Here is a 21,224-nt window from a genome sequence, read left to right as displayed (position 1 = left end):
GGCATCGTCTAGCTCTCCCAAATAAAGGCTGCAAACTATTTGAATTCGGGGTATGTTAGTGAGTCCGTAACAATGTAAACACTTTACAGAGTATTTTTTTCTTGATATAACCAAGGGTATCCAATGTTAGCCATTCTAAGATAATTGTTGTTTAATTTTGTGTATATTAAGGTTTATTCAGGAAACTGTTGACCCCAAAACTGAAGGACATTGGTTTTGGTGATTAACTGCTAATTAGGATGATTGAAATTCCTGTATTATTCGAGGTGTATGCTGTATTGCTGTACACAGTTGATTGTGCATCATTCTACTCTCTTTCTGATAGGACTGGACTCAAAACACAGTTCATTTGGGCTCAAGAAGGCATCACAAGGATAAACATGTTGACCTAAGACTAAAACCTGAATGTTATTAGGAGGGAAAAGATGTAATACATGTGACAGGAGTGAAAGATATAGTGGGAGAAAGTATATTTGATGAAATAGAAATGGGTTATAGGGGGAGAGGCATTACACCTTATTTAATTTTAGCGCGTAGCTTTGGCCAAGGAGTTGTGCTTGGGTGGGAAGTGGGAGCATTTGCTCTTGCAGTTTCAAATAATACAATCTACCTAGATTGTTTGATTCTTTCTTCTTTGTCTTCAGAACTGATATTTTCTATAATGAACAATTGTTTATAATTACAGTTAGAAATCTTAAGATGCTTACTCATATTTGATGCATTTCAGAGAATCAAAGAGGAAGTTGACAATCTCATACCCTTGTGTCATGCTTAATGTTGATGTGGCAATAAATAATACAAATGACCAGTACCAGGTCAGCTTGGAATTTTGTTTGTAAATTATTTATTCACAATACAGTGCAGGTGTTTCTACTTTCTTGTTTTGCTGTAAGTAGAGTGCATTTACTATTCTTTTACATCTGATTACTCTATTTTTCTATTTCCAATTTTCTGACAGACACTCACAGATCCTATTAAGAAAACTTATACAACTCATAGTGAATGCTCTATTGAGTTCGAGGTGGATGGACCGTACAAGGTAAAATGCAGCTGCTGTTTATGATTTAAATATTCTTCCTTATGTTTCATTATATGTGAATTATGATATAACATTATGACATCATTCAGTGCTTGTAGCCGACCCCACTAAGTGTGGCTAAAGCTTGGTTGTTCTTTCGCTATATGTGAATGACTTATATGGTTTGCTTTGATGTAGGCTATGATCCTTCCTGCTTCAAAGGAAGAAGGAATTCTAATTAAAAAGCGGTATGCTGTTTTTAATGATGATGGAACTCTCGCAGAGCTGAAAGGTTTTGAGATCAAGCGCAGAGGTGAACTGAAGCTAATCAAAGTTTTCCAGGTATACTGATAATAATCAGCTTCAAGCGCCTATCCATAAATAAGGATGTATGCTTCTGTGGAACTAAAGCTAGTCAAAGAGCAAGAGGTTGTATCTATTAACTGCTTTCAATTTATTTTGTTTAACTTCTCGCAGGCTGAGCTTTTTGACAAGTTTCTCCATGGCTCAACCTTAGAAGAATGCTATTCAGCTGTCGCTTCTGTCGCAAACAGCTGGCTTGATCTTCTTGATGTATGCTAAAATCCATGGTTTAATGTCTAATACTACTGATGAATTAAGAGCTTTAATATTTCTTTGCTCAAATTAGATTATTGAAGATGCTCTTGTTCATGATGAAATGCAATATTTAATTTCCTTATTGTGTCAACTGATTCTGTTATACAGAGCCAAGGAAAGGATATTGCAGATAGTGAGTTGCTTGATTATATATCAGAATCAAGTACCATGAGCAAGTCTTTAATTGATTATGGTGAGAAGAAGTCTTGTGCTGTTACCACTGCTAGACGTCTTGCTGACTTTCTAGGTGTTGAAATGGTCAAAGACAAAGGTCTTCGATGCCAATACATTGTAGCAAGTGAACCTAAGGTGTGATGGAAAAATCATGAATCATAAATATTTCATCTTTTGCATTCACCTCAATCACCTGCTTAAAGAGGTCATTGTATTTGTAGGGAACACCTGTAAGTGAGCGTGCTGTTCCTGTGGCAATATTTGAAACAGATGCTGGTAATTGTTTTTAGTGTCAAATAGCAGTTTTATTGTTGTTTACATCCTAACCAAGTGTACACTTAATTTATGCAGACAGGATGAAGTTCTTTGTCCGGAAATGGTGCAAGGTCTCATCAGATGTTGGCATCCGATCAATAATTGACTGGTCCTATTACAAGCAGCGGCTTAGTTCTACAATTCAAAAAATTATCACTATTCCTGCTGCAATGCAACAAGTTCGATAATTTTTTCTTTCTGTGAGTTGAAATCATCCATTGTTGTTTGTATTTTCTTTTAAAAAGAGTTTAATTGTCACAGGTTGCAAATCCCGTCCCTAGAGTAGTTCATCCTGATTGGTTGCATAAGAAGGTCCGTGAGAAGGAGGACAAGTTTCGCCAACGAAAATTAGTTGATCTCTTCCCAAAAGTAAGCTGGGATGAGTGCTTAAAAAGGCATGACGATTCTGATAGTATCCGCCTTGTGAGGGATGAAGAGATCGTTAATGACTTGGAGGACTTTGGAAACAAGACCAAGAATTCTACATTTGGACCTAGACCAATTATACGACATTATGAAGCTAATAATGAACGGCATCCTTTGAATCTCAATTGTGAAGAAGGTTTTTACCAACAACAAAATGATAATAACAACAACGATCAGCCACTTTCACAATTACAACAAAATGATATATCGCATGAAGATGTTGATAGAACTATAGATTATCAAGGATGGCTTCAAATAAAGAAGAGAAAATGGAAACATATCCTAGAAAGGAGAAAGAAGCGAAGGTAAAGTTCTCACTGCTGCCTAAATATGAGTCATTATTAGAGAACTAGACTTAATGTAAAAGTGTTATGTTAGTTAAGTATAGTTGGAGATAGTTAGAAGTGTCAGCTACAGCTGTGCACTTGCAGTACACTTGTACTATCATCTGTTGAATGCGTGTGACTGACTTTGCTAGTAAGCTGGTTGCCACTTTTTAGGTCCATCCATGGCACACATTTTTTTGGATGAAAATCTGAATGTCATGAATATGATAGATATCTGAGTGTTTGTCATTGTGGTTTTCCCCTCTTTACTTTATTGTTTGTGTGAGCTCCCAAATATTTGATTGGTAGTAAGGAAGCACATTGGTTTTCTCAGATTGCAGAGTTCTAAGGATTCTGACCGTGTAAATGACACTCTTGAACAAATAAACGGTAAGAATAGTCAGGGAAGAAGTAACGTCAGTTCATATTTCAGAAGACATGAGGTGCTTCTGACGCAGTACCACTGGCAGGTAATGTAAAGTTTGCAATGAAGTGCTTAGATTTAAAATATGACTGATATGGTTTTTAATTTCCTATTCTAATCTTCCTGTGATTCAGATAATACAGCTTGTTCACAGTTCACAGATTGGACAGTTTTTTGCTTGGGTTGTTGTTGATGGGGTTATGCTTAAGATTCCTGTTTGTGTTCCTAGAGTCTTTTACCTCAATTCTAGATCACCAATTACTGACGAATTTCTGGGGAAACGTGTCAACAAGACTCTTCCTCATGGAAGGCATAGTTATAACCTGTATGAGGTACTGGTGATGGTTATTGCTTTTACTTTTTATATATTTTGTGGTGGTTCTATCAATTTGTTCTCATTTGAAGGTATGGATTTTGCTTTGGAACTTTGCAGGTCACAATTAATGAAGTTCAGTATAGGGAAGCAAGCAAAAAACTTGCAGCTCTTCTTGCTGATCCTGATGTTGAGGTCAGCATACTTATTAATCACCTAACTGTATTTCTTTTGTTTAGTTGCTGTGTGGACAGTATGTTATTATATCACCTAAAATTTGGTTGTTATATTCTATACCATCCATTCTTTCCCAAATTGGTCGTATGCATCAACAAACAGAAGGTTTTGATCCGTTTTTAGTTTAAAGTTGTCTGTATGCCATTTATTTGTGAAGTGTAAGAGTAGGATTAGCCTAAAAAATGGTTCTTGTAGATTGTTTCTTCTTTTGGATATGCCAATATATGAATATGCCTTCATTCTAAAAAAGATTCTTGGCCTAGAGTTTCTTTCATTAGAGAGAAAGTAAGGTAGCACCTATCGACAAAAAGATTGTAGAATCTCACCTTCGGTATTTTGGCTTTGGCCATTTGAGGAGAAGACCATTAGACGCCCAGGTAAAATTAAATTAGTGAGATATTTGGATATAGAGAGACCAATAAAATCATAGAGGAAACCATTAAAAAAAGAATTGAGTTAAATAGACTTTCTAAGGACATGATTTATGATAGAAGTAAAAACACATTAGCGTTGTTTGGTCCATGTAGCCAATCCCACCTTACCGAAAATAACTTAGGTTGTTGTAGAGTGTCTTTTATTTGGATTCATGTTTAGCTTATTTTATTGAGAAAATAATTAGATTTGTACAGGGTATAGATGTTGAACTTGTTCGCTTTTGACTGCTAAAAGCTGCTCAATATGAGCCAGTGTTTTAATCTCAACTTCTTTGAGCATATTGATATGGTTGTGGAAATGTACAAAGTGCCTACTCACTGTTCCAAATTTTGGGGAACTTTATGCTGTTAGATAAAATGGCAGTTGTTTTAAATCTGAATCATATATTCCAATCAAATTTTTCATGAATTATTGTTTAGTGAAATCCATCTTTTACTGTTGACTTTTAATTTTGTATGGACATAAATTGAATTGATATGCATTTTACATCTTGTCTTGTTATTATTTTAACTTATTTAATTTATGTTTTCAACAGCGAAGAGCTTATAATACCAGTTTTACTTCCATTATGTCAAATATAAATTATCAGTGTAATTATACTTGATTTAACTTTGAGGACGCAATTTTTGGGTCAGGGAATATATGAAACCAAGGTGCCACTGGAGTTCAAGGCTATAATCCAACTTGGTTCTGTATGTAAGGTGGACAAAACTTCTAAAAAACGTAGTCTACAAGACCCATGGAATTTGAGTGAATTACACATGAAGACCACAACAGAATGTGTTTATCTTGAAAAATCCATACCCTTCTTTTACCTCTATCATAGGTAAGTGGAGGTCCAATATTTATATGTATCAGTTATTCTTGCCACTCATTTTATGGTTAAAGTCTTTCCCATGCTTTGCACATTATCACTGAAAACAGTAGTTTAAAATTTGGAATTCTTTTATTAACGTCAGCATCTCTGAGGGACGGGCTATATATGTTGGGTATTTTCCTGCATCAAAAGCAATAACAGTTGTGGTAGTTAATCCCTACCAAAACAAAGATTTATCACCATCTTTTCTTGAAAGACAATTTCACGATGGCTGCCGTGCTTTGTCTATTGAGGCACCTCCCAGGAATGACATTACTTTTAAGGTAAATCTGCAACATTTCTTTGTTCATAATTTTGTATCATTCCATTGGATCTTAATATCTCATTTATATATGTTTATTTAAATATCTTAATCTTTTAAAAAAAATTCTACATGAGTGTCTATGTGCTCATCTATTTCATGTTTATGGGTATAATTATGTCTATTAGGTGGACTACGTTGGACATGTCAAGGATGCTGAAACAGTGATGCAAAGAACAATAGATGATCACAGGTTTCTTTTCATATCTTATTTTACTATTATGTTCTATGAAGGAAGAAATGTTTTGATTAGGACTTTTAGAAACTAATAATCAGGGAGAGAGAAGAGAGAATCTGAAAGTAACTGTTTCTGTTTTGAATGAACTTAGTGCTGATACCGAGGCTCTGGCTAACTAATGTACATAGACTCTAAACAACTCCCTTTGTCTACCTAGCACAACACAAACAAGTTAGGTAACCCAGCTATCCTAGTAAGACATTCAAGAAAATGGCAAAAATTAGGTTTTCTTTTTAAAATGTGGTAATGCTTTTTTTCGTGTACAGTTTCCTTTAGCTGCTTACTGCAACTGCAAACAAAGTTTACTGTATTACTTAAATATTACTTCTGGAATGTTATTCTTTTTGCCAAAGTTCTATAAGATCTGAAAGTTGTAAAATCTCAAAATTCATTTTTATATTTACATCCTTTAACTGAATCATTTTCTTTCATATGCTTGGTCATAGGAATGAGCACCATGGGCCTATGGTTGCTGTCATTGAATGCCCCAATGTTCAACTAGTAAAATTGGGTATTCGAGCTCTAGATGAATTTCCATGCCTGAGTGTACCTTCTAATGCACGTGATAGTCAGTATCAGGTAAATATTTCCTGAAACATCTGGTCTTTCTCATGCATATTTTTTTCAAAGCTCTATTTTTATGTTTTTTAATTATTACTTTTTTTAATGCAATTGTTACTTCGTCAGTGTCAATGCTGTACACAAATGTTGTCTTTTCTTGAATCCTTCACTTATGCTACTTCTACTTTAGCTAGAGAGTATCCATGCTGCAAAACATGCACTGAAGCTGTTACTTTATTTTGGCTCTTTTTAGATTCTTGGATGGCAACAAGTTGCTGCAAAAATTGGAATGCAACGTTGTGCTGCGTCGGCCCAATGGCTAAACGAGAGAATTGCTATCTCAAGATATGCGCATGTAAGCACTCCAAATCTTTAGCAGCATATCTTTGGTAAAACTGCAAAAAGAAAGGGATTTATTTATAGAATTAATTTCCAGTTTAGGAACATGTATACCATGAAGTAGTTAATTGATCATAAGCAATGACTTATTTAGCACTCTGTGCACATCGTCTACCAGCTGAGTGGTATAGGGTTCTTAAAGTGGGAATATTTTCATTGATAAGTTCTATTTTGTAACTTCGCCAATTTCCATTTTTCTTTTTGCAGGTGCCATTGGGGAATTTCGAACTTGACTGGCTTATATTTACAGTGGATACTTTCTTTTCAAGAGCATTGCATGATAATCAACAGGTTCTGATTTTGATTTTAGGTTCTTGGATCAGTATTTATTATGAACAAACTGAAACTTACTCCTCTCTTTGTAACTTTTAACACCCTCACCTGAATTGGATGATTTTATGTTTTGATATGCTCAATGTTTAACAGTTAGAGGGTGTATGTGTTTCTTAAAGGTCAATGCCCGATGTTTCATAGCTCACTATATTATCCCAAAAAAGTAGAAGAACAAAGTAGAATTTCTCACAATTCCATTTTTGTCTTATGAGATATTCATTCATACAGGTACTTTGGATATCTGATGACGGTCTTCCAGATTTAGGTGGCATCAGTGATGAAGAGATCTGTTTTGTGGACGAGGTCTTTCTCATCTATATGTGGCTTTTTAGTGACCCAATTTTGTACAAAACTTAAATCTCCTGCATTGTCAAGCAATTATTATTATTGGAATGGTTATGCTATCCATTGTGAATCGTCAAGCATTTGTTTATTATTGATTTAAAAAAATGTCTAATAATATATTGAATATAGTAGTATCCAATAAAATGCTTGACTACTCACCCATGATAAACGGCACGTGTAACATGGGAACAATTTACCCTTATTATTTTTATTTAATTATTAATTACTCAGCATGCTCATGTTTGGTCCTCTAAAATTGACTGTTGTGCTATTTAAAAATAGGTCCGCCAACCTGTTTGTAATTTTCCTGGAGCTTATAGAAAAGTTTCTGTGGAGCTAAAGGTTGGGTAATCTAAATTTACTTTCAACAATTGAACCTAGCCTTAAAACATAATGATGATTATGTGGATTTCATTTTTTGTCCCCAGATTCATCACCTGGCTGTGGATGCTCTTCTAAAATGCAACCAGATTAATGAATTGGAAGGAGGTGCTTTATTAGGATTTGACCATGAATTCAATTCTGGAGCATTTTCCGTGGATGGTCAGAATGGATTTGATGAGGCTTCCTCATGTGCACATGCCCTTCGAGTTCTAAAACAATTGATCCAGCGATGCCTTTCGGATGCAGTTACATCTGGAAATGTATATGCTGATGCAATATTACAAAACCTATATCGGTGGCTTTGCAGGTTTTTACTGTCTTTATCTGTTTCCCGTCCTCTTCTTTTTAACTTGTATTCATACTATTCCTTCCTAAACTGCAGTCCTCGATCAAAACTTCATGATCCAGCTCTTCACCAGCTACTCCACAAGGTAAACGGTTATACATTGAAAGATGCACATAGCATGTAATGAAATTCATTTCTTATTTTCCTTTATATAATCATAAATTTTCTTTTATCTTCCCAGAATGTACTAGTTAATTTGATAAGGGAAAGAAAATATTTCAACCTTCTTCTTACTCATTAAGTGGGTTTTCATTACTGTGTTTAGGCTTGTTGGTGCTGTTCAAGTGTTCATTTCATTGAGATTTACATGAATTAAAACCTATTAATCTATTGTCTCCCATGCATTTCTTTGCACTGGTATTTGTAGGTAATGCAAAAGATCTTTGCATTGTTGTTGGCAGAGTTCCGCAAGCTGGGTGCAACAATTGTGTTTGCAAACTTCTCAAAGATTATTATAGACACGGGGAAATATGATCTGTCTACAGCCAAAGCTTACTGTGATAGTTTGTTGCGAACTATACAATCTAGGTCTGTCTTGCAGAAGCCATGAGAAAGTATCTTTTTTCTTTTATTATATAAAATGGCCTGTTATCTTTTGGATGATTCAACCTAAAGATAACAGAAATTGATTTTTTCTTCTCTAAAGGCTGATTAAGAATGCAAAATATACAATTTTTAATTGAATAGCATAAAGTTGTGGTGAAAGGATCCTTTTTTATGGGTCTTATTTTTTTGTTGCAAATTCAACTAATTCATGTAAAACTGGTGCGTGTTGCTCCCTAACTCTTTGTATTGCTTATTTTGTAGAGACCTATTTGAATGGATTGAGCTTGAACCACTGCAGTTCTGGCACTCATTGCTATTCATGGATCAGGTTTGGTCATCATGGTTTTCCATTCTTTGTTGTTTATCCCTCATTGTATTGGTTCTTGGTTTCAAGATAATACTTAGTTTCTTTATCCAAATTACTTCTAAAGAAATTGTGATGGCTTGGAGGCTTGTTGTTCAGTACAATAAATATTTCATAATATTACAGATCTGCCAGGCACATTTAATACTTCTAAGAGTTTGGGTGAAGAAATGAAAGTATAATTGAACTACAGAATTTAAATAAGAATGTGATGGAAATATATCCTATTCTTATGATAATATAATTATTTAGAAAATTATTGATTTTAATGTATAATCACGACATTTGTAAGAAAGATAAACATAGGAGAGGAAAGAGAGAACTGAATTGTTCTTCTTTTTATTCAAATTTCATCACAATATAAAGTGATACCTAGGCTTCTATTTATAGAACTAGATCTAATACATGTGGCAGTTACATTTTGTAACTACCTCTTTTCTAGAACATTCTATTCTAGGGTAGAGGCACATGACTCTCTACAATTGATTAGCTTGTGCAGTAAGGTAATTGTGTTTTGCTTATGCTCTAATAACACTGTTTAAAATATCTTCTTTATGGGCAAGGTTTCAAATCTGATGCCAAAATGGGTAACAGGGAGTTTTTTGGCTGACCTTTGATATAAAGGAATCACTAAAGAATTTTTCTTGACTGATGAATTTTATAATGGTGTGAAACATCATTGCTTCTGCTACTAATTCTCATAAATAATTGAGTTAAATGTTTTTGACTCCTTAAAATGTAGCTTGTTTTGGTTTAGGGTATTACTTTTGGGGGTGCATCCAACTCTTCAAAAAAAAGGGTTTGATTTTTGTCCTACCTGTGTCCTGTGTTAAGTGTTTACATGGAAATCAGAGGTTCTACATGGTTGCAGGTGTCAGTCGTTCTGCTTGCCACAACCATTTAATGGGGTCTCATTAATGGCAGTGTCTCAAACCAAAATATTTGAGAACATAAAAAATAACAATACTTGAAGTGAAAGAGTAATGCTAGCAACATATGTTTTCAACATTTTGTTCGACCCCATTATTGGGTGGAGTTTTTGTGAGACCCACCAAATAGAGTGAATAGATGTGATTTAATGAGTCTCATGAACTCCACCTAATAACGAAGAGTGTGTTGAAGGGTCTGTAAATATTTAAGCCTGGCTATTTTCAAAAGGTATTATATTTTCAATTACCAAAAACATATTTAAGCCTGAATTTTTTATATCTCTTGCTAAACATGTTTCTATCTAGGATATACTGTTTACATTTTAAATGATTATTGCTGGTTACTGGTGAGTGGTGGCCAAGTGATGAATGTGTATCTAAGTAGTCGGGAGTGTTGGTATTTAACTACATTCCTATGGAAAATAATGCATTTTCTTCATGTTCTTTTTGGTGGATATAGTTGTGTGCAGCCGTGAATTCATTTCACTTTTTCGTTATTTACTTCAAGCCAGCAGGCAGCATGTAAGAACTTATTGTCTAATTATTGTGCTTTACCTCTTGTAGCATAACTATGGTGGAATACCAGTAAAATTGGACGAAGCCATAAATGATGACTCTCAAGTTGACATTATATCGAGCTGGTCTATTGCTGAATATTTGCCCAAGAAAATTCAGGTAAGTTGCTTGAATTTTAGCTTGAATCCACAAGTGCTAAAGGAAAAGATCTTTACCATGGGAAGATTAATTTACTGGATTTTAATCGGTTATACATTATAACATGAGAGCTATTTTGTATTCTTCATGTCTAAGTTTGGTCATATCATGCCCCCACACAGGACCATTTCATTTTCATCGTTTCTCAGTTCTTGTATATGCCCTGGAAGTATGCACAAAAACAAGCAGCAAAAAGGTCTTCATTGCTGAATGACGATGAATCCTGCACCCCATCGATTAACATCGGATCTGCAGAGGCTATTGAATCAGAAATAACGGAGAATATTAAACAGCAGGTATAACAATGACAGCATAAGGAATTAAAGTTGCGCAATTTTTTGATTCAAGATGGTTTATTCTAATATTGTTTTGCATTCTATTCTACAGATCAGCTTATACTGTTTTTTGTTGTTACAGATTAGCTCTTATTTTGCAGACAAACTTCTAGGAATTGTTAGCGATATTGTTCTTCATATGAAGGGGACAAACAAATCAGAAAACGACCAGAGTATATCATCTGGCCTTCCTCAACTTGGGGGTGACGTTCATAGAGGGGATGCTGCCTTGGAATTTATCAAGCATGTTTGTGCTGTCCTGGCCCTCGACCAAAGTGTACATCATGATGTTTTGGTAAATACTTGTCCAAATTTTGCTGGCATTGCTAAACTAGTATATTAATAATATATATAATTGTGGTCCTTGTGCATTTTTGTCTCATGGAATTGATTTTAAAACATGTCCAACAGACTTATGACATTTGTTTGTAAAAAAACATATCATAAGCAGTTTCCACAGCACAGACTCATCTTATTTAGAATCAGTCCTGAAGACACTATTCTATTTGGGTTCTTATCTGTATTATAATGTGGTTCTTGCTTTACCATTTAACAAGTAAAGGTTCACAGTTAGAATTCTGCATGTGCTTTGGTGAACTATGTCACATGCAGCCTATGCATCCCTATGACAATTTTTTTGGATAAGTTACTTGAAACCGACAATTGGAACATATTGGTAGGACATAGATGTTTTTGGTCCATGAAAATATAGTACCTTTTGATTTTGGTTTCTATTTATTATTTATTTTTTAGCCAAATTTTAAAAAATTGTTTGGTTGAGACCCAGTTGTTAGTAAAACTCTGTTAAGTACTTACATGACAAACAGAGCCACTAACATGTGACATCAGGGAATCGGATCTTTGTTTGTATGTACGCACCCAACGGAATATCACTAATGGCAGGGAGTACAACAAAAGAATACTTGAAAATTTTGGACCAAAACGAAAACCAAATAAAAAAGGGATCATAGAAAATGCTATATTTAAACATATTTAAGCCACTTACCATTAATGATCTAATCGTGATAGAGAAAAGTAACTTATATTTTGGCTTTGCAGTGTGTCCTTTTGCATTTTTTTCTTATTGTGGTAGCCAGCTCTAACACTACTACAAAAAGTATTGTGCACTGCATACTTGATAATGGCTTAAGAACTCTTTTAAGAAATTTGATATAGGAGTGGTATAGCTATGCATGTATACATTTCCTGAGAAATTTAAGTAGACTGGATTCTTTTTTCTAGGGCTGTTGATTTTCTGATTTAATCAGTTCTCCCTAGTCAGCAAAGTGATAGTTCTGAGTTGTATATCCTTCATTTGACAGGTCATGAGAAGGAATTTATTGAAATATGTTCGTGTCAAAGAGTTTGCTCCAGAAGCTGAGTTTCGTGATCCTTGTCAATCCTTCATCTTATCCAATGTCATATGCAGGTAAAAGTAAATTCACTAAGTAGCTTTGCAGAAAATTTTCTGAATATCAATAGCATTAGGAGTTAATTTTGTTATTCATGAAATGGAAAAGATTCCTTAATCGAAGTTTGACTAGAACTATCTCTCGGGAGTCTATGCCCCCCCCCCATATTATTATTGGTTACCAACTATTGAATTTTGTCTAATCAGAACTGGAGTTTCTTATTGTATCGGTGAGTATTAATTTTTTAAAGACCACAAGTTTGTGTAATTTTCTTTGCTTTAGAAAGATTACTTTAAAGATAATCAATTTGAAATTGGACGAAGCTAAAGACATTTCCACATTTTGCACAGTTTTAAATAAGTAAATGCAATTGCTTGTTGCCTAATTGGACTTGAGTTTATCTATCATTTTAGTATTTCTTCTTATGCTTAGGATCTTGTCATGTCCATTAGAATTTGCAAGTTTCTGGTTTAAATCCCACTGATTAACTTTGGTAATTTTATCTTTACTCTAGTTTACATGGGCAAAATTTAGTTGTTTATATGGTAGTTCCAATAGTGTTGATCTTGGTCCCCATATTAATGTACATTTTTGGGACAGCTATTGTAGTGACTGCAGAGACTTGGACTTGTGCCGTGACTCGGCATTACTGACTCAAGAGTGGCATTGTGCCGTGCCACAGTGTGGCCAGCCTTATGACCGTGAGGTGATGGAGAATGCTCTACTTCAGATTGTACGACAAAGAGAACGACTATACCACCTGCAAGATCTGGTGTGTGTCAGGTGCAACCAGGTTAAAGCTGCACATTTAGCTCAGCAATGTGCATGTGGGGGCTCCTTTAGGTGCAAGGAAGGCGTAAGTGAGTTTCGCTCTAAAATGCAGGTTTTCTTAAACGTTGCAATTCGACAGAAATTCCAACTTCTCCAAGAATGCACCTCCTGGATTTTAAAATCTTAGTTATTAAAATTTATAAATGAATTCCTTGGGTAGGGAGTTACTATTATTGTGACTAAAACTGTGCAAGTAACAGGATTCAGGATTCAGTGTATTGCAATTTGCAAGCAACAAATGCCCCGCATGAGGGGGGGAGTAAATTGTCCAACCATTTGCAGTGTTGTAAAAATGTTTATAAGAAATTATCTTTTGGTTTTTTTGTGTGGGGTAGGGTGGTTTATTTATTAGTTATGAAATGTTTATCTTCATCAGTGAAACGTGTGTGCTATGTGTAAGCTTAAGCGTTAGGTAATAGATTCCTTCCCAAACCTGTTGCGTGTCTGAAAGGAGTAATTTAATGCATCACATAAAACTAAAATAGAGGCATTGCGCTGTGCCAAGGCTCTTCTACTATGTGATTGATTATGTTATGAATTGGCCTCCATTAGATTTTTGTAAGTGATCCTCATCTCCCTCTCTTTCTTATACCGTTAAAATTTATTTTAGCATGTGATTTGAGTTTTGAAGAGTACGCGGAACGGAAAAGCTTTAGGATTATCTTAAAATATATTTAATGACTCTCAAGTTTTAATTTTCTTTTTACAAGGTTGAAGGTTCTCATTAGAGATAATAAAAGTTTTCATAATATATAAAATTTATCTAAATTCAAGAAAATTAAATTTATCCAATTCAAGAAAAATTAAATCCATCCAAATTTATTTATTAGTGCTAATAGATTTAAGGAGATATAATAATCCATATTTCTGTCTATAATATTTTTGATGCTGATTGGGTCCAGTTTGTGTCTAAACACCTTTATTATAAATCATTATATGATTTATAATAAGGAGATTGCCAGTTGAGAAATTAATTTTTTTCCCACATTGTTTTATCCATTTAGATTTTATTTTTTTAATAATAAGACGTGGAAAGTACACGTTTCTAAAAAAATTCGAAGAAACTAGAAATTTATTGAGGTGATGTACCATTAACTCTAAAGTGCAATTAACAAAATTATGGTTTTCGTGCATTTCAACGCATTCTCTCCATTTTCCCCCTTTAGGAAGTAATATATTTTCGAAAAATATTATTCAAGCATGTAGCATCTTTGTATCCTTTAACTCTGGAAGGATATCGATAAATATAAAAAAAATATTACAATTAGAACTAAAATAAATTTAAGTATTTTTATGAAAAATAAGTTAGGTTTTACTTAAACAATTTGAAGTTGTTGAAAATGTTATCCTAAACTTGTTTAGCAAAACATAATCTTTATGTAGTTATAGAATAAAAACTTAAAAGGCTTAAATATGATTTTACTTTCTATCAATATATTTGTTAGTCATATCATCACTAGAGATTAAAACCAAAAATTTTAAGATATATAAGGACCGAAAAGAATAAACTTATAGGAACTAAAAATTTGGGAAATTTTCAAGTTACAAAAACCTACTTAAATTAAATTTAAAACTGTACAAAAGTCTTCAAAACTAAATAAGGTATGAAAGACTTGTGGAAAATTAAAGAATGCTTCTTTTTTTAAGCTACAATGAAAATATTGAATATTATTTTTTAAACCAAGACCTACCAGTTATAGTGAAGTGACTCAAGATGACGATAGGAGAAGCCCACTATTTTGTGGCTTTCCATACATGGAGACAAATTCTTGCGTATAAAACACTTTCTAGGACATTGCATACTAATTTCAATAAATAATAGGATCTCCTGATATATATACCTATATAATGCTTAAAATCTAAACTTTAATAGGGCCTTGCCTATACAATTGAGGATCGGAGTCTCGGGTTTAACGCATATATGCACTAGACTATACTATATTGTGTTTTTGTTTTCACATTCATTTACTTTCTATTAACATATATGAAAGCAGAGCATTGACTAGATTTATACATCTCACTCTGTTTTATTCCAATAGTAATAAGAGAGAGAAATGTATGTAGTGACATTGTGAGAATTTTATACATTATAATTTATTATCTACTATTTATATTTAATTATTATTGAATCTCCAAGAAAAATTAAAACAAATGAATGGTGTATGAGATATAATATATTAACAATGCATATATATTACACTTTACACTCTAGTAATAAATGAGATGAGCTTTCAACTAATGTTGAAATTTGATGTTGTGTGACATGAAAATCATGAGTTTAAATAGAAGAATTATATTAGTCTAGATCCTCTCCATATCCTACTGGATATGTCAATACCTTCGAAGAGGGTAACAAGTAGTAAGATAAAAAATCAATGATCATAATTTTAGGATGAATATAAAAATAAATAAGTCCGGATACGAACACAATATCTCCTATTCATCCATCTGCAACTACCTTTATACAATTGGATACAAAATTATCTATTTTTAAAACAAGGATTAAAGTCACATGCATATTTATATTATGAGCAAATTCAAAGTATACTATTGTGTGATCCAAGTCATTCTTGGCAAAAGAAAGACATAGATGAAACAAATTAATGAGCCTTGAATTCAGGTGGGATAATTATTCCTATATTTCTCGCTCAATAACTTTAACTGGCAAACCACTTCTAAAGGTGGCAGTTAGACCAGGCATGAAGTGGGGCTCGCGGTTCGATCCAACCACCCGAATATCAAAACGGGGAACTAAAGCAGCCACCACTGATTTCATATTCATTAATGCCAAATCCTTTCCCAAACAAATCCTTGACCCAGCTTGAAAAACCGGGTACTTGAATGGGTCCACTTGCACAAATAACCCATCCTTCAACCACCTCTCTGGCTTGAATTCGAGACAATCTGGGCCCCATATCTTCTCCATTCGACCCATTGCATATGGGTGATAAGTAACTCTACTTCCCTTCTTCACAATTGTTCCATCTGGTAACACGTCATCCTCTTCTGCGTACTTTGAATCGAATTGAACCGGTGGAAAAAGCCGTAAACTCTCGTGAACCGCTGCATTGAGGTAATGCATATGTCTCATTTGATCATAGGTTGGAGACTCCTGAACCGGGCCAAGAACCCGGTTCAGCTCTTCTCGAATAATTTCCTCAACCTTTGGGTTTTTTGATAGCAAGGAAAAAAACCCGGTTAAACCGGCAGCAACAGTGTCTCGACCGGCTAAAAGGAAACTTATGACTATGTCTCTTAGATAGATGTCGTCATTGTTGACCGAACCCATGAACCGTGAGAGAAGGTCTTTTCTTGTGGCGAAACCCATTTCTCTTCTCTGCTTTATTATCTCATTTGCTGAATTGTTCAACACGTTGATCGCTTCTCTAAGCTTCTTTTCTGATCCTATATTCAAAAACCGCTTCATCTTCCATATCATTGGTGAAGCATTCATGGCTCTTTCAGCAGAAAGCGTTGAGGTTAAGTCAAATGCATCAGCGAGATTCGAAACCGGTAGTGAAGGGAGAAGACAACCTGGGTCTAAACCGAAAGAGAATTTGCAAATGATGTCGAAGGAAAATCGTCTTAGAATGTCTTGCAAATCTAGGACATTGTTTATTTCGGTTTCATTTTCGCCACGTGCTTTTGAAGCCATGAGAGGGATAAGCCTCGTTTGAATCTCATCCATAACAGTTTCAAGCGCGTAGGAGCGTATCGCCACGCTCCCGAGTTCCAAACTCGCCATTTTGCGCTGGAACTTCCAAGATTCACCGTCAACATTGAAGATTCCTTGTCCGAGAAGATCGCCGAGGATTGTGGAAAAGGCTTTTCCTTTTGGGTAATTGTCGAAACGTGTCTTGACAATATGTTCAACGTTGTCGGGGTTTGAAGTGATGGTGTTTTGTAAAACGTGAACATGAATGGTTCCAGTTGGTGAGTTGCGAAGAAGATGAGTGTACCAGTCGCATAAATTGGTGAACCTGTGAGTCCAACTCAGGGTCAAGTAGCTGCGGCAAGTGTGGCAGTTACACCATGGTTTCATCCTTGAGATGAAGATGAGGACAGAAAATAAAAAGAAGATAAATGTGAAGGAAAAGAACAAAAAACCAGTGGTGGTAGCCATGGATGGTAAAGAACTACTACCTACAAAAGTCATGAGGGTATTATTTTGATGTTTTGAGGGAAGATATGAGTTTTTCAATAGAGGATATGGATGGAGGAGTTGTGGGAAGAGAGATCAGGAACATGTGATATTTATAATGCGTGTGATTCTTGGGAATGGGTGTGTGATCCTTACTTTCTTTCATTCAATCAAATTTTGACTCATAATAAAAATTAATATACAATTTAAATTTTATTTCTTAATATTTATTTTAATAAATGTCAAAATTTAATTGAAAGAGATATAATGGGATATTTGATACTCATTTGATTGGGGTTAGTAATCCTAGTTGAAAGAGTAAAATACATGAAAAACAAATAAAAGTAATAGTATGATGTGACACTTTTATTATGTTATAATAAAATTTTAATCTTAAATTAATACAAACATAAAACCAACAAATATCTCACGGTTTTCTTAAAATACCAGTCATTAATACACAATAAATATGTGGATCTTCCCTACTAGTAAAGATGTAAATACCATAAAAAATAAAAGAAAAATAACATAATATTTTTATTTTATTATATACTAGTGTGCGTTCGTGTCTGTTGAGTGTCTGTCGGTCACGTTCTTATTTTAAAGTACTAAGTAATTAATTTTTATACACTTCATTTTGTAGAATTAAAATGTCTTTTTTGTATTATATTTACTTTATATTATATTTTTTTGTCTTTATTAGAAAATATGCAACTTATAATTAATATGTTTGATGTGATTATATAGGATTACATGATTTTTTTTAAATTAAAAAATTGAAGGGCAAAATAGGAATATATAAATTATACCATGGTGGTGGTTACACCATGTTTTAGCTTTATATATAGTAATAACATTTTTATTATTAAAAATAAATAAAAAACAAGAACCTGCCGCTCTAATATCAAAAAATTCATGTCCAACTAATAATTTGTTCAAATTAGTAGTATTGATTTTAAATATATCTAATACATTTAACAAATCTATTTTTTATTATAATGAATATTGATTTTAAATATATAATATTTTACTAGATAGCAATTACATTACACACTCTAAAACGAAGGATATTATATAAATAGAAAGATGTTTTGATGATGAATTATATTCAATCTAAGGTACAAATATAAATATATAATTCCACTATTGGTTCATTTAAATCAAATTATTGTATTAATTGAATATAGATATCTAAGATATATGTAAAATTTCATAAAGGAAAATGATCTATAAAGATAATTGTAAGTGATTCAATTATTTGAATGTTCAATTTTTATATAATAGAATTGAATAATTACCTCAATCAAACATGCTCAACTCCAAATTATAATATCTAACATAAATTATTATATTTGATATTTATAGCATATAAATTATACATTATAAACAGTAGGAAAGCGGATTGACATGCACGAGAGTGCCTATCAACACACTAGTAATAATTAGGTTTATTGTAGTTTGAATGTGTTACTGAAATAATAAAAATAATATATTTATATTTAAAAAATACAATATATATATATATATATAGACATAGTGAGTATTATATTTTTTTTCTTGGGTGATTTTCTCAAGGTTTGAATTATTAAATTGACATTTAAACAATGGTTAAATTTTTAGTTTTATATCTAAGAATGATATTTTCTTAATGAAAGATTAGTCCAAGTGTGAATTATTTTCCATATAATGGGTGAGGATTTTATCCATAAAGGTGAGTTCCAATACTCTCTAGTAGTGTTATTAAATTTGGATCAATCAATAAGTTAGTCCAAATATTGAGTCAATATGTCATTAATTGAACCAGTAGGTCAATGATTGGATGAGTTGACTCGGTATACATATATATTTTTGTAAATAGTTAATAAATATTTTATTAAATGTTATACAATAATTAATATTAACAGTAAAAAAATTAATAATATAATAAATTATGGGATAACTAACTAACAACAAATAAGAAAATTCTTTTAATGTAAATAATAATCAACCAATATTTTTTACGACTTTTTAGTAATTAATTAAATATTTTATTGTCTATAAATAATTAGAATTATGATTAGAAAAAATTGGAACATTTTTAAATAATTAAAATATGATAACATTATTATTATAAGCACTTTTTAAAAATGAAATAATTTTAGGAATTAATCAAATATGGAGAGAAGGTCGTCTTGGATGCTTCTTTTTTCTCAACTCATATTCGAAAGGTTCCGCTACGCCGCTTCCTTTCACTCGATTAATTCCCAAAATAAACCATTTTGAATTAAATTAACAATAAATTAAAACATTTTTTCAATAATAAATAAATATCAAAATAAATACTTTTTACAAGAAATAAAATTTGTCAACCACATAATGGATGGAGAGACGGTCGCCATGTGGGCTTATTTCTTTTCAACTCATCCCCCGAACGATCGCGCTACGCCGCTTCCGTCTTTAATTAAAATACTCAACCAACAAACATTTTTCTATTAAAGAACTACGTAGCCCTGATTCCCTATCTAAAATAGGGATACGTAGGACCAAGATCCATCTTGTGAAACACAATAATAAAAATAAATAAATTTGTTCCTTTTAATAATTAATTAAATAACCAAATTAAATTTAAAAAGAAATATTAAAGTCATATAATTTAATGAAGGGTACCGCCTAAGGCGGACAGATAGGGTGCTAATACATTCCCTACTCTGTAATCGACTCTCGAACCTGGATATAAAAAATCCAAAGCCCAATGTAATTAGGCTTAAAAGATTTTTCCATATTTTTAACTGTAAAATGTAATGGCGACTCTAATAAAGTCGTGCAACCGAAAATCGGAGCGCGGCAGCTGACGACTCTGCTATGGACTTTTTTGAGAGAGTCCGACACATAATCAATGAAATGTGTGACTACTTGTTTATTACTATTATTTTTTCTATTTGGTGACTTAGTTGATTTCCAAAACACCAAAATTGCATGCTTTATTATTAATCATATGTTATGATATCAATATGAATTACATGCTTAATTATTAATTGTATGTTATAAATATTAATTGCATGCTTAATTATTAATTGTATGTTATAAACATGAATTGCATGCTTAATTAATAATTATATGTTGTATGTATGAATTATATGTTATAAATATTAAGTGCATGTTTTATGTATGTATTATTTTTGTTATTGGGTGATATATCATACACACATTTAGGCTCACATATGCCCTACACCTAGGTATTAGTGATACTTTGTGAATAGAAGGGACACTAGCTCCAGTGGTTGCAATCTTTTCCGCTTCTAAGTGATGGTGATATAGACGACTCATATTGTTATCTCTTATTATGAGTTAGCCGTTCAAGCTGGTCTCCTGTTTCTAACATCATAATAATTAGGTTTCTCTATTGGAGAGAGTTGCAATATAGACGATATATAGGGAGAACCCTATCCTAGGATGTTGTACTTGTTATAAATCTTGTGATTTGTATCATTTTACATTATAGCATATTGTTTGGAATTTTGTCATGTAAAATAAAAATCATGTAAAATATCGCACCATTGAGGGGAATTCTTATTCCTCTAACAAGAGATTATCATAAAAATAAATATGACAATTTATTTTGACCCTAAGCTAGTCTGAACAATAAAAATAAAAAAAAATATAATTTAAAATATATATATATATATATATATATATATATATATATATATATATATATATATATATATATATACATGTTCAAATTGTAATGATGGCTAAACCACCATCAACATATGGTCCATTACCTTAGGGGAATGCATTTTGTATTTTTAGACATTTCATTCATCATGAATTAATAAAAAAAAATACATCATTCAAAATTTTTACCCCTAGATGCATAAACATAAAAAGTACACATTCAAA

At 32.8% G+C, this 21,224-nt stretch overlaps 2 protein-coding genes across 2 annotated transcripts in view; one reads left to right on the top strand and one right to left on the bottom strand.

The window, feature by feature from the left end:
* Nucleotides 1-13,609, top strand: part of LOC109355278 (DNA polymerase epsilon catalytic subunit A-like) — a 30,335-nt gene extending 16,726 nt beyond the window's left edge. The window contains exons 22-49 of the mRNA XM_019598346.1: nucleotides 728-815; nucleotides 959-1,039; nucleotides 1,217-1,360; nucleotides 1,496-1,591; nucleotides 1,745-1,945; nucleotides 2,032-2,086; nucleotides 2,162-2,304; nucleotides 2,387-2,856; nucleotides 3,212-3,347; nucleotides 3,436-3,633; nucleotides 3,735-3,809; nucleotides 4,922-5,112; nucleotides 5,246-5,426; nucleotides 5,593-5,657; nucleotides 6,149-6,281; nucleotides 6,517-6,618; nucleotides 6,870-6,953; nucleotides 7,224-7,298; nucleotides 7,623-7,682; nucleotides 7,769-8,031; nucleotides 8,107-8,155; nucleotides 8,438-8,598; nucleotides 8,878-8,944; nucleotides 10,474-10,584; nucleotides 10,746-10,919; nucleotides 11,041-11,253; nucleotides 12,281-12,387; nucleotides 12,971-13,609. Coding sequence (XP_019453891.1) covers nucleotides 728-815; nucleotides 959-1,039; nucleotides 1,217-1,360; nucleotides 1,496-1,591; nucleotides 1,745-1,945; nucleotides 2,032-2,086; nucleotides 2,162-2,304; nucleotides 2,387-2,856; nucleotides 3,212-3,347; nucleotides 3,436-3,633; nucleotides 3,735-3,809; nucleotides 4,922-5,112; nucleotides 5,246-5,426; nucleotides 5,593-5,657; nucleotides 6,149-6,281; nucleotides 6,517-6,618; nucleotides 6,870-6,953; nucleotides 7,224-7,298; nucleotides 7,623-7,682; nucleotides 7,769-8,031; nucleotides 8,107-8,155; nucleotides 8,438-8,598; nucleotides 8,878-8,944; nucleotides 10,474-10,584; nucleotides 10,746-10,919; nucleotides 11,041-11,253; nucleotides 12,281-12,387; nucleotides 12,971-13,328 — 4,081 coding nt within the window. The 3' untranslated portion in view covers nucleotides 13,329-13,609. The remainder of the gene's footprint in view (nucleotides 1-727; nucleotides 816-958; nucleotides 1,040-1,216; nucleotides 1,361-1,495; nucleotides 1,592-1,744; nucleotides 1,946-2,031; nucleotides 2,087-2,161; nucleotides 2,305-2,386; nucleotides 2,857-3,211; nucleotides 3,348-3,435; nucleotides 3,634-3,734; nucleotides 3,810-4,921; nucleotides 5,113-5,245; nucleotides 5,427-5,592; nucleotides 5,658-6,148; nucleotides 6,282-6,516; nucleotides 6,619-6,869; nucleotides 6,954-7,223; nucleotides 7,299-7,622; nucleotides 7,683-7,768; nucleotides 8,032-8,106; nucleotides 8,156-8,437; nucleotides 8,599-8,877; nucleotides 8,945-10,473; nucleotides 10,585-10,745; nucleotides 10,920-11,040; nucleotides 11,254-12,280; nucleotides 12,388-12,970) is intronic.
* On the bottom strand, nucleotides 15,614-17,430 carry LOC109353455 (cytochrome P450 94C1-like). Its single transcript, XM_019595739.1, has one exon. It carries the CDS (start codon nucleotides 17,355-17,357, stop codon nucleotides 15,837-15,839), a length of 1,521 nt encoding a protein of 506 aa, XP_019451284.1. The 5' UTR covers nucleotides 17,358-17,430; the 3' UTR covers nucleotides 15,614-15,836.

This window comes from Lupinus angustifolius, chromosome LG08 (assembly GCF_001865875.1).
Source record: "Lupinus angustifolius cultivar Tanjil chromosome LG08, LupAngTanjil_v1.0, whole genome shotgun sequence".
Lineage (NCBI taxonomy): Eukaryota > Viridiplantae > Streptophyta > Magnoliopsida > Fabales > Fabaceae > Lupinus > Lupinus angustifolius.
Note: the sequence above shows the minus strand (reverse complement) of the source record. Positions and strands in the feature narration are given on the sequence as shown.